The 14,251-nt window shown below is 38.0% G+C and overlaps 1 protein-coding gene across 4 annotated transcripts in view; it reads right to left on the bottom strand.

Annotated features, from left to right (window-relative positions):
- Window positions 1-1,546: 1,546 nt before the first annotated feature.
- mad1l1 (mitotic arrest deficient 1 like 1) overlaps window positions 1,547-14,251 on the bottom strand; it is a 61,834-nt gene continuing 49,129 nt past the window's right edge. For all 4 annotated transcript variants that reach the window (XM_034891637.1, XM_034891627.1, XM_034891612.1 and 1 more), the window contains exon 18: window positions 1,547-3,470. In XM_034891637.1, the coding sequence (XP_034747528.1) occupies window positions 3,321-3,470 (150 nt within the window). In that variant the 3' untranslated portion in view covers window positions 1,547-3,320. The remainder of the gene's footprint in view (window positions 3,471-14,251) is intronic.

Here is a 14,251-nt window from a genome sequence, read left to right as displayed (position 1 = left end):
GCATACACATGCCAGAAGTTATTACTATTTCACTTCTTACACTTAAAAAACAAAAAAACAAATAGGAAACACTCATGAATGTAAACAAGTGTTAGAATATGTTGCCAAAACAACTAAAATCCTTAAACAAGTTTGACTGTATGAACCAAGAAGTTCAATTGAGGATTTGTTGAGGACAAAATATTTTAAAACTATCGATAGATATATACATACTGTGGAATAGGATAAATTAATTTTAATATTATGTCAAGGGCACTTGTTTTGAAAACAAACACGTGATTACTGGAGTTAGTGATGTGTGTTCTTGAGGCCTTAACACACTAAACCAATAATCTGGTGAGGTCAGTGACTCGAGTCTGTTCGGTGTGTCCCGTGCAGTCGTCCCTCTGAGGGGCCGGCGTCCTTCATTTTGGCCGACCTGACACGCTAAGTCGGAAGGCGGGCACTGTCAGCAATCGGACTCAAATAACCAATCTGATTGGTGAAGTGCTAGCCTGGAAACAAAGAGAGTGATGAGTGTGATTAGAGTCTCTTAAAATCTGACAAAAATCTCTTAAACTTAGTCAGTTTGAAATGACAGATTCAGTAACTGCCTGTTTATTTCTCGCTTGAAATGTTTTCAGAAACACGTTTTGGCGAACTATTTTAGTAAAATATGAGATTGTATTCTGAACAAGCCGCCATGGTGGTCTGGCTTTAAATTTCCGGAGAAGCTAGACCCATGTGACGCATGCGTCCAATCGGCTGCTGGTTTTCATGTTTGGTGACAATACAGATCAGTGCCTCCTGCCGTCATGGAGACGAATTACTTTGTTGTGGTTTGAGGCACTTTTCTGTACAACTCGGGGAGATTGATCAGTCCAACTGTGTTTTCTGCCGAGGGTAGGCCGTCTGGTTGGTGTGTCAGGGGCTTGTGGGCCCATGCACTGATTAGCAACATGTGGCAACAAGCACTAGGTATGGAGGCCCCCTTTGATTCCAACTCGCAATTGCAAAAGCATCATGCTTCAGCTTGTACTGATCTTAGAGTGTGGAGGGAGCTGCACCACGGAATGTTGTGTGGAACTAGCCAGACCCTCCTCCGCAGCGCTGTGTTCCATACACTGCTCTTGCACAAGTTAAATAAATGATCAGTTAACTAATTTTATTGAATTTGGGTGTTTAATTTAATTTTTATGACATTAAAAAAAAAATGTCAAAAGCTTCAAAAAAGGACAACACCCCCATAAAAAATGTTGAAAATGAGTGTGGTGGATGTAAAAACTAAATGTGAAAGAAATGCATTTTGCCCCAGAAAAACAAAAAGTTAAAAGGTTGACAGAAAGACTATTCCCCTCCTCGAAGTCACTGTTGGTGTTCTATAGAGGTCTTTAAATTACATTTAGACTAGCCAATCACCTTGAACCGACTGCCTAGTTACACCTAGTAACACAGCAAACAGGGACATGCAACAACAAGGTGAGAATTGTCATAAAATATACAGTGGCTGAGTAATACAGTCAACATATGTTACAGCAAAATTAGTATTCTTCCAAGTCAAGTCAAATTGTCAAGTAAGTCAAATATGCTTTATTGATTACATTTGCATTTCAACAGCAAAGAGGTACAGTCATTTTAATTGGATGTGGACAATAGCGATAAAACCCCAGCACTTTATACACTGCCTTAAAGAAAACATTGTATACTGCAGTGCTGTATGTATTACACAGCTTATATGAAACACTCCAAATATTACTTTTAGGTGAGAGCTGAAGGGTGTGGAGGATATGTGCTGTGTTGTGAAAATGAATGCAAAAAAGAAAAAACCAAGGACAGTTTGTGGCGTGTACTGTACAGGAGAATATGTTTTCTCATGAGACATATGGCTGCACCAGCTGGAGTCCTCATTTTGTTGCAGTGATAAGTGGCTTTATTCTTAGCTCGCTTCCTTTTGTTTCTCCGTTTTTATTGGATTGCTTCCTTGCTTCCTCTTCACCCATGTTAATTTCTGCCATTTCTCTTTATTGCTGCCTAGAAATTGGCCTTGTGTTATCTTGTGTTCGTCCTCGCACCAACACACACAGGCGTGATCGTTAACCAAATTCGAGGAACTCATAGGTCATTCAAATTAAATTTATATCCAAAGATTTCTTTTTGCATTATAAAAGGTAACAACAAGGTTCTGCTATGATTGTTTGTGTATGAAGCATTTCAGGAGAGGAAACAGAAATATGCATACTGCTTAAAACCTTGTGATAAAAAGGTAAAAAAATAAATAAAAAGGTTTTCTGAAGTCAGGCTGATACTTGAAAAAACTAAAAAATGAAAAAGATTAAAAAAACTGAGCACTCACATGTTCCATTCCAATCAATTCAAACGCAACCCATGTGATCTAGTCGTAAACTAACAATTCATTGTAAAAATTATGTGTTTCTGGGCCTTCACTAACAAGCTAATGTGTGTTCTTGCAGTAATGTTACTTTAAAGCAGTTGCATTTTTTAAAAAGGCAGAAGGTAAGGATGTTTGCTATGGATAATATTTAAATTGACTTCCACAAATACTTCTCCTCCCCCTTACCCAATTCAAGCACATAATTATGAATTCTAATTCTAATTCAACAATAATTAAAAACAAACAATTCAATTCAATTTTTTATTAACACTAAATCCAAAATCTAATTTGGATACATTCCAGCACTTGAATTAAAAAAAGGAAAGAAAAAATAGAATCCACCCATCTTGTATTTAAAATTGGATTGGCGCGGACTAGCGGTTACCACAAAACATTGGTGTAAAACATAAATCCCCAAGAGATAGGAGACAAAAAGCAGAATAAAAACAGTCAAAGATTCAGTCTTGGTAAAGACCACGCAACATGCATCTACTACAGATCAGAGAGAACCACATAAACCTTTCTCCACAATGTGAATTTAACTTGGTGGGAAGTGTGCTTTAAACGCCCACTGTAAAAAACATGCTCCAAAATCCAAATTGTAGTGGTTTTTGTGTGGCATTTTAATAACAACTTCATCCTGTTAAGAACAAGGTATTTCTCAAAGTTTCATTGATGAAATATTCAGAGGACAAACCAAGTGGTTTTCTTAGCTTTTTTGAATACAAGATACAAGAAATAAAAGAAATATTTCATCAAACAGAGTTAATCTTCCTCAACACAGCCCTGACTACCCTACTTACTGTTTTGATCAAGCTGCTGAGAGAACTCTGAATATCTTCTGAGACAGAAAAAAGCAAGAAAGAGAGCAAGAAAACAGGAAATTGAAAAGAAAACTAATCCCATCTGTAATGTGTCACCTGTGTGATAGAGTTGATGTCAAGTTACTTTAGATCATGGTTTGTCGGCTAAAGAGCTCGAGGGTCACAGCAGAGAGGAATGCTGGGATGCTCATCTGGTGATGCAGATGTAGGGCCACCATCTCTCCCAAAGTTTTTGAAAACTCTGTCTCCATGAGTTGCATGCTTCCATTGGAGCCCTACGCACACACACACACACACACACACACACACAAATACAAAACACAATATCAAATAATAAGTTTAATATGGGTTTTCCACTACTTCCATCTCCAGGGAAAAACTTTCAAAGTGAAGCAAGATCACTTAAAGTTGTTATTGTCTACAGGGAATTGTCGTGGGTGTGTGTGCGTGCGTGCATTCACAGCAGGGTGAAGGTGTCTAAATCTGCGTGGATTAATTAAAAGGAATGAGGAGCAGCTCGGGGCAATGAAGTGAAGGAGAAAGGGATGAGAAAAAGGAGGGATAAAGTAATTAAAGCAACGCAGGGATGGAGGAAGGTAGCGAGGAGCTAGATCCCATGACATGCAGGGAAGATATTGAGACATTTGAAAAATGTCCTGTGTCAATGTGTGTACAAATCATGAGTATCATGAGAAGGCTTATGAAACAAATGGCGGCGGGAAACACTCAGCAAATACATTAAGAACCTAAAGTCCACAGGTCAAAAAGAAGAAACGAATGGGAGAAGGTTCACAGAGGAAGATGTGGCATTACATTTTTTCCCACATGGACACTTTCTTTTCCTGGAGGTCCAGCTCAATAAATGTTCACCCACCAAATATGATTCAGAGCTAAACTTTCAAAAAAAATATGATTTAAAAAAAGAATAATCCTCCTTGAGCTCAATATTTGTATTTGCAAATTGAACAGACTTTAGCAATAGGACATTGGAAAGTAGTGAAGAAAGAAATAAAAAAAAGTAAATCCTATTTGATAAACCAATTAGTGTGCTTCCTCACACACAACAGGCTGAGGTGAAGTCAGCGGTTCACTTTTGTGTTAATAGCGACAAATCTCTTAGGGGTGAGAGGACAGGATAACTGAACTAATGACATTTGCTAGCTGACTGCACATTGCTAAACCGAGGCTAAACACAGTATGGAAAGTACTTGAGAGATACAGACAGAATGACTTGCTGTTTCAATGTTGTCATTTAACCAAATCTACAAAAATGCACCAATATTATCTTATAGTCAACTGACTACAAGTAGCAAGCTGCTAAAATAAGATTTTTGTGTTTTTTTTTTGTTTAGCGGTAAAAGGTTTTTACGACTGAATGTGGTTCATCTGGTTAAAACTCCAATAAATGCCACTCACTGAGTAATTTAAAATGACATCTAATTTTTTTTTTAAATGAATTATCATAATCATTCTATCAATTGATAATGGTTTTAGTCTATAGTTTTTATTGGAACAGCTGTTTCTTTCTTTGAAATTTTCTACCGAAATCAAGTATTTCTACCTTTTCTCATCCCAAAGTATAAGCCAATTCAGCATTCACTCTGAGGAGGGAAATGCCAGCAATATTTAAAAAAAAAAAAAAATCCACTTTTAGAGGTGTAGAGGACTTGTAAGGGGAGGTTTGCATGTTTCCGTTTAAGTGAAGGGGCCGTGTTCGAGCTATTATCCTAGTAGAATTTGCTCTTTTATTGTAAGTCGTATGACCCTAGTGCATGGACTCTTCTTCAGTATTTCTTGGCAATTTCCCCTTTATGATAGTATACAGTCAAGGGGCTGGAGAAAGGAAATTATGGAGAGAGGAAGGATGACATGCAACAAAAGTCTCCAAGCAGGATTCGTTGCGGTTGCGTGGTAAGCACCTTAGACTACTAGGCCATCATGACACACAACCGTAGTGGTATTGGTAATTTGGTCATTATCAACATTTTCATTGCAAAGAAGTTGCTTCCTCTGAGTTACAGTGGATAGATAGTGAAGTGGTAAGTAGGGATGGGCAATATGGAGGAAATCAAATATATTTTTGACGATATTGTAGTGTTGACTATTTGTGCTTTTACAAAATATTCATGCATTATTTACACAATTATAGATAATCATCAATAATGTGGATATAATGACTAAGTGGGTAAAGGAAAATTATAGAACAGTTGAAAATGTTGAAAATGACATCACTTTACTGTTATGCAGCCTTTAAAACCATGAAAAGACAAAACTTATGGCATATTACGATGTCCAAAATCTACGACAATATCTAGTCTCATATCACAGTATCGATATATAATATTGACATATTGCCCTGCTCTACTGACAAGTGTTGTTTTTTTTGTTTTTTTTTAAAGAGGTATGACTTAGATTCCAAGTCCCTTAATAATTTAAAGCATCTCCAATAATCTGCTTTCTAAATGTAAGCATGACTACTGAGAGTTTAAAAGGACCTTTTCCAAAGCATCCCTTGATGTATCTCAAGAACATGCACATTGCTTACATAGACCAACTTTATCGGTGGCAAACAAAACACATTAAACACTAAGAACCATCTCACACAGACACATGAAGCTGATTTATACCATGGCTGCAAGAAATATGCGTTTCCAAGGACACCTCACAACAACAAGGTTCTGGTCTCCTCTTCAAGCATTAATCCTTAAATCTTGCTTTATTTCTAAATCAATCTTTACTACAGAGGCCTGGACATTGCAGGGGAGCAAACCAAAGGCTTTTCTAATCACACCAGCTTTCACATGACTACTTTCCATCGCTCTGTCTAACTGCCTCACTCTGAGGCTTTATTTCCCAAGTGTTTTCTTTCCCTGCGCGGCTGTCTGAAAGCTATGCCATATCCTCAGGCTGCTGCTCTCATAACAGGCGCACACACAAACACGTGTGTGCACACGGCTCTAGGAACTGCTGGAGCTCTGGGAACATGGAACACATACATCAAAGAAAAACACTGCAGCTAGTTACCATGGAGATCTCAACGTCTGAAACACCTTCTGCCAAAGTTTGTCCTCAAAACAGACTTTGTTGGTGAGTGGGTGGGCCGGTGGGTGGGTGGATATGTGGGAGAGACACAAGCGTGAGTGGACAAATTGATGGAGGCCTATAGGAGCCAATGATGGTGAGGACTCACATTTAGTCAGGAAAGAAAAAACAGGAACTTTTCCCCCTTACCTTGTTTGGTCTGGACTTTTTAGACTTTTCAGATTGATTTTAACAAAAATTACAAGCATTAAACCTCCCGTGGACAACAGTCTGGAGCAAACAGCCAAACCTCTGTCAGATGAAAAGAGATGGTCTTGGTCCAATGAAACTTAACAATGGTCAAGTTAGTTTTTTAGAGTGAAAGCATTTTTTTGAGGCTTCAGACTTTCCGACCAATTGCAAGAAGTTGTCATGTCACATGAAAAAGTAGCATAGCTCCATTAGAGCTATAGTGCATAGTTTCTGTCACCCCCATGAGGAATTCTAAGCAATGACAACACGACTGTTGTTGCAACCACAGGACACAAGCGCACCACCCCTACAAAGGAGGACACGGAGGACTCTATTCAGAATAGCTAATCATCTTCACTCAAGTTTCTGTGTGCAAAAGTTACCGGATAACACCATTTTCTAAACATAGCCATACTGAGAAATACAAAGAGTTGTGTGGAGCTGATAGTCTTTATACACGTATCAACTCGGCTTGAATGGAACGGACGTTTATTAATATAAAAAAGTTATAGCGTTATGGAATAGCTCACTGCGTAGTGAGTGCGTGATCAAGAGAGAGCGAGAGAGTGACAGTGGATGTATCCAAGTACCGGCACATTGGTAATCAAATGTCACTTAAAGACATTCCCACTAAGGCTAGTCTTCATTACATGACAAGTAAGAGCAGTACAGTGCACCAGAACAAAAAAAGAACAGCAAAATAACTGTTCATCATCACCACAATCATTTGGTGACACTCGACATACAAAGAATGCCTTCACACAAACATCCCACAGGTTTTGACAAAGGTCGCCACTGTTTTCACCAGCGGCCTTCTTTGTCCAAACCTAGCACTGAGTGCATATCAGGCTCATTATAACAATTTTTCTGTCTTTCACATATGTAATTTTCTTCAGTCTAGAGGCTCTGCCATCAGCAGAAAAAAATTGCACTTAATTACACTTCTAGTTGAAAATAATAACATAGATGTGAATGTTACGTTGATTGCTTTGGACAACAATAGTTCTCTGTAAATGTTTTTTTTTTTCATTCCAATGTTGCGGTACATCACAATTATACGATCAAGGTAAGCTTCAGTCCAGCTTTCAAGTACTCAGAAATGTAACAGACAAAGAGTAAGGCTGAATCACATTTCTCCAACTTACCCCTACCACTCAGCCTTTGGCGCTCGAAACCGAGTGATAAGGGCTAGGGGTAAAAACATACCCTTATGTAATGGGACACCCATTGTACTACTTGTCACCATACAGTACTGATCACAAACTTCCAAGATGCCTTCTGCAAGTCTGTCTATGTCGATTGCGTGGGTTTTGACAACAGTTTCATTTGCATTTATATATTTTATAGTTATTTTATGTTCAAGTTGGTGGTGGTGGTGCAGATGTTCTATCTATGTAGTACTCAGGACTGTTTGCAATTCACATATGTATACACACTGCATGGTGTGTATATCTGTTCCAGTTATCACTGTTTTGAATGTCACTGATGTATAAAAACTCCTTGTTAACAAAAATGTCTTTATTGCCCAATAAATTAAACATAACTGGCAAAAACATTACATTAAATATATTATGTTACAAAACCATTATGAACTTACATGTCATACACATAAAAAGGAACTCAAATGTGTAAAAGACACACAAGGCCACAAACATATAAACTACAGCTATTCTAATATTCTGATATAGTCTGACGCCTGTTGGCCAGTAACCCTTCTCTCACATTTCTTTTATGAGTCTCCCATATCATAACCAACAACAATGTACAATTGCATGAACAGCATTTAATTACAAATGATTACAATATTACAGTACCACTACAATAATGAATGGCTGCAAATGAACACATGATTAAGAAAGAAATCTCTGCTCGTTATCAGCCCAAAAGTGGAACAGCTGCTGTGTGTCTTCCTGCGTCCCTGTGTGATACAGGACAATATATCTAAAACACGTAGTCTCCAAAACAAGCAGTGTTGTGCACTGCTATCAAACAATATTCTCTGCTAATGGTTAAAACCGTAGACATGCAGGGAGTCCATTCAAGGCAGAGAAATGTGGGACTGTTGATGGTTAGCGGGTAACGATTCGCATTATCATAGCAAGCTAGCAATTTTTTTAAAGTTTCAATTAAGAACATAGTTGCAGGTCCATACAGTGAGGGAAAAAAGTATTTGATCCCCTGCTGATTTTGTACGTTTTCCCATTGAGTAAGAAATGATCAGTCCATAATTTCAACGGTAGATTTATTTGAACGGTGAGAGACAGAATAACAAGAAAATCCAGAAAAAAAAAAATTTGATTTGCATTTTAATAAGGGAAATAAATATTTGATGCCCTCTCAATCAGAAAGATTTCTGGCTCCCAGGTGTTATTTATCCAGGTAACGAGCTGTGTGCTCCTAATCTCAGCTTGTTACCTGTATAAAAGACACCTGCCCACAGAAGCAATTAATGAATCATATTTCACTGTCCACCATGGCCAAAACCAAAGAGCTCTCCAAGGAGGTCAGGGACAAGACCGTAGACCTTCACAAGTCTGGAATGGGCTACAAGACCATTGCCAAGCAGCTTGGTGAGAAGGTGACAACAGTTGGTACAATTATTTACAAATGGAAGAAACAAAAAAGAACTGTCAATTGCCCTCGGCCTGGGGCTCCGTGCTAGATCTCACCTCGTGGAGTTGTAATAATCATGAGAACAGTGAGGAATCCGCCCAGAACTACACGGGAGGATCTTGTCAATGGTCTTAAGGCAGCTGGGACCATAGTCACCAAGAAAACAATTGGTAACACACTACGCCCTTAAGGAATGAAATCCTATAGCGCCCGCAAGGTCCCATTGCTCAAGAAAGCACATATACTGTACATGCCGGTCTGAAGTTTGCCAATGGACATCTGAATTATTCAGAGGACAACTGGATAAAAGTGTTGTGGTCAGATGAGACTATAATGGACATCTTTGACAACAACTCAAATCGCCGTGTTTGGAGGATGAGGAGGAATGCTAATTCCAATGACTATGACCCCAAGAACACCATCCCCACCGTCAAACATGGAGTTGGAAACATTCTGCATTGGGGGTGTTTTTCTGCTAAGGGGACAGGAATACTTCACTGCATCAAAAGGGACACTGGAGGGGGCCAGGTACCATCAAATCTTGGGTGAGAACCTCTTTCCCTCAGCCAAGGCATTGAAAATGGGTCGTGGATGGGTATTCCAGCATGGCAATGACCCAAAACACACGGCCAAGGCAACAAAGGAACGGCTCAAGAAGAAGCACATTAAGGTCCTGGAGTGGCCTAGCCAGTCTCCAGACCTTAATCCCATAGAAAATCTGTGGCGGGAGCTGAAGGTTCGAGTTGCCAAACGTCAGCCTCGAAACCTTAATGACTTGGAGAAGATCTGCAAAGAGGAGTGGGACAAAATCCCTACTGGAGATGTGTGCAAACCTGGTGGCCAACTACAAGAAACGTCTGACCTCTGTGATTGCCAACAAGGGTTTTGCCACCAAGTACTAAGTCATGTTTTGCAGAGGAGTCAAATACATATTTCCCTCATTAAAATGCAAATGAATTTATAACATTTTTAAAATATGTTTTTATGGATTTTTTGTTGTTATTCTGTCTCTCACTGTTCAAATAAATCTACAATTAAAATTATAGACTAACCATTTCTTTGTCAGTGGGAACATGTACAAAATCAGCAGGGGACCAAATAATTTTTCCTCTCACTGTATGTACAGGACTGTATGGAGCACAAAACAAGACTGTCGTAATTTTTAAATCAATTATTTAAGCTGAAATTAGTTACATTTATGGGTCTCTCTGCTTGAAGCGGCAGTCATTGTTGCGCAATGTTTATGGCTACCCCTTGTTTATAAGTCAGCTCGCGTCCTCACTTGGACAAAAGGGCCATACACCCCTTCGTCTTAACCCTATCCCTCGATCAAAATGAGTATTGGGACAGCCCTTAGTCTCGCATGAACTCGCAAAACCTAGGGTAAGATAGAGAAATGAGATTCAGCCTAAGTAACCTTGTTACTTCTCTAGTAAGAAGAAAAATATCTAATGTAAAACTGTTGGAATGCTTCTATTCATCCGGTTTAGAGCAGAAAATAAAAAAAAATCTGATATACAATATGTAAACATGAGACTGTTTTTAAAGCGTTCCACTTTGTAATGTGTGTAATACTGTTTTAGTTGACCTTATCAGTGTATTCCCTTTCCCTCTTGATTCCATCATAATAGCCCAATCTATTTAGCCAGTTATCCATGGAAAGAAAATACACTTACATCAAAACAGAAAGTTAGACCCATAAATTCCTAACCAATAGATTTATATCACTGATACATTTAAATGTGCTGTGCTTGTGTCTAAGCAGTGTAAAAAAAAACGAGAAACTGGTGTTTTTGCATTCATTATGTTAACATTATATATAAAATTCCATGATTATAACATAACCTACCACATCTACAATGGGGCTAAAGTAGTGATTTCACTTTTTCAATTTCTAGAGCAAGACGTTCTGTTACCTTAACACCCCATATTCATCCTAATGGTAATTCTAAAGAAAAGAGTCTTAAGATATGATTAAAGCCAATGGTGTGGTTAGATCATGCAGATATATCCATCTCATAACTACCTTTTTGTGATGTTATTCCACAGAATGCTTTTGATTGATGGCTTGAAAATCATTCAATGAAATGATGTTTGGAAGACAGGGTATAATAACATCCATAATATCCGATAAGGCTCTTGTTTTTTCTATCCAGAAGGCATCAACTCCTGGACATTCCCATACCTGTATGTATGTCAACATATATAGGATATATGTTTTTTTTTTAATATCTTTAACTCTACTTCAAACCATTTTGACAGTGGATGTGCATAAAGTATAAATAATACAATTCAAAAATTCTGGATATTTAAATCTCCTAATCTATTGTGTTGGGAGTATTGTAGTTCTAGGTTTTTGTCCTTTCCATATACAATAAAAAAAAAATTAAAAAAAGATTTTTAACAAAAAGCTTGTGTTTTATAATTTAACAGTTTGTTTTTGGGGTAATCTTTCTTAATTCAAACCTGATTGTCCTGGTACGCTCTGGATAAACTGGAGGTACTAACTACTGAAGTGAACATGCTAAACCTAATGGTTTGTCATGAGGGCAAAAAACAGGTTGAAAAAATGAAATATTCTTGAAATGATTGAAATTTACTACATACATATAAGTGCATAATTGATTTGATGAATAAATTAGGGGAAATAGCATATTTGTTCTGGTAATGTTTAACAGAGGACCCATACCCAGGTGCCTAAATGACTGTAAATTTAGCCTTACTCATTTCGGCTAATCTACCTAATGAAGTACCAGGCACTAACGCTATGTGATTCTGTTCACGTACAGTAAACCATCTTGCACTAGAGAACAGATGGAGTTGCCGGGTCATTTCTGCTTATTACAACCATTAAGGCCAGATTTACCAACCTTTTCATTAAGTTTTTGATTAAAATTAAAATTGTATGTTCTTCTACAAAAGTCATCATTCCTTTTTGATGGCTTAAAGAGAGGCAGAATTTAAACAAATGCGACCCAGGCCACACACTCAGCAACACTTGTTAGCTTTGTTTTCACGTATCGTTTTTCTTATGCACAGAAAAATTCAAACAAGTTGATAAGGTCAGGAGAGGTTTCTTTGAAATCAGCTTTATTCAAATCCTGACCTCATCTATGCTTGTTTGCATATTCACGCTTTAAACAATAGCTGACCTTTATGAAGACAACCAGGTTGTTTATATTTGAAAACTGGATTTCCGTCATTCAGCAGAGAGAACGAGAAGCAAGAAAAATATAAGGTGAGGTTGAAGTAATGACACCAACGTCAACATCATCCAGCATAAAAACAGACAGGAAGAAAACTTGCATTTGTTTCCCCAGGATCAAGGTTAAGAATCTAACAAGACAAAACTACCCGACAAAATGTAATAAGGATAGACTTCAACTATGGAGAGGAGTGCTACCCCATCCATCCCTTTTTCATTTGTCTATCCAATTAAAAGGAAATCAATACTTCCTGGCTTGAGATGCAGGGCGGGGCTTTATCGTGACCTCATCCAACCAAGGAGCTGTATGCTGCCTGAATCCCAATGATGCTCCTGTCCCAAAACAGACAGGGTCAGAGTAAAGGTGCACGCCCACGCCATAAGACAGTTAGACAGAAACATGTAAAAGACAAGATCTAGAAATGAGCTTTGCCTCTATATTTTCTAGTATTTAATCTATTCATAATTTTACAAAAATATTCACAGCGCACCACGTGCACAATTAGCAAGTCTGCCAATCATTTCCTCAATAGGTGTATTACAGGTTTAATCTGTGAAATGTCCATCGCAGTTTCCTTAAGACAAAGTGAGATCTTCAAGTGTCTTTTTTGTGTGAGACCAAAAGTCAAAACAAATTTTAATTACTGGCATATAGGACAGAGGACAGCAGCAAATCATCACATACAGTAGAGAAGATTGTACCGGCCAATATTATTTTTGCACTACAAAAGATGATAGTATGATAGTATAATGATAGTAACTGATGAGCATGGTGCTGACAGCCACATACACTATCTGCCATGCTCTACTGTTTTACACTAGTACACTAACGTCTGTAGAGTGGGTCCAATTTGAAAAGTGCTACACCAAAGCATAGTGCCGGTAAGTACAGTTATACACTGCGCTTACAACACCAGATTGGTGCCAATTAACCACACAGACTTCTGCACACATCACACTGGCCAGATATCTAATCAAAAGTTGAACTATCATTTTCTTTTCTACCAATCATTTGTCAATCTTCCCTCACTCTGTCTCTCTCTGTCTCTTCCCCATCAGCACTCCTCTGCTCATCCAAGAATCGCAGGGCAGCCATCTGTGTCATGGTCCTCCTTTCAATTTGTTTATCTACAGCAGAGTTTAATTTGTAATGCTTAAAATACATTTTTATCGTGATGTGATATGGCTGAATGGTGGTTGTAACTGATTTAATTTAATCAATAACACTCGGTAAATTTTTTTTTTCCTCTCTTGGGATAGTCATTGGTGAAATGATGTCAACTGATGCCATCATATTAAAGACTTAAATAAACAATCGCTTTTTTTAAATGTTTTAGTTGCAATTATTATACCTATTACTTTTTTCTTTCTAAAAGCTCTCTACATTCTCATTTCCATTTGGTGAGCCCTGTATATTATGTGCAAATTTGACTGGCAAGACAGGTAATGTGACTGGCTGACGAGATAATTATATATAATATAATAATATATATATATATATATATATATATATATATAATAAATCACAACTCTTTGACAATTTATATTACAACTCTCTCCGCCCTTTAAGCCTTTATGAAATGCTTTAAGACAGCTTCACTGTCCATACAGACATGACATACTACTTTGCACTGGTCTTTTCAACTGTACTGTTAAATAGAAGCGTGGATGTGACCGATGGGTCTATATTGAGGTGGTGACATGGAGTTCACAGATCAGTTGACTTCGGTCTCCGCTCTCCACCGCTAATGAGGAGACTTTTCTTCTATGTCTTACCCTCTCTGTCCTGTTCTCTCCTCGCTTTGCTGCATATATCTATCTCCAATACATCTCAGTGCTGAGACAGAGATGCATTGAAATTCCAGTATATTTAATTTCATTCTCATTTACACCTTTGCCTCTTTTCAGATTCCACCTCCACCCACCTCTGCTCCACCAATCTACACACAAACACCGTCTTACCAC

Source organism: Etheostoma cragini, chromosome 2, assembly GCF_013103735.1.
Source record: "Etheostoma cragini isolate CJK2018 chromosome 2, CSU_Ecrag_1.0, whole genome shotgun sequence".
Classification (NCBI taxonomy): domain Eukaryota; kingdom Metazoa; phylum Chordata; class Actinopteri; order Perciformes; family Percidae; genus Etheostoma; species Etheostoma cragini.
Note: the sequence above shows the minus strand (reverse complement) of the source record. Positions and strands in the feature narration are given on the sequence as shown.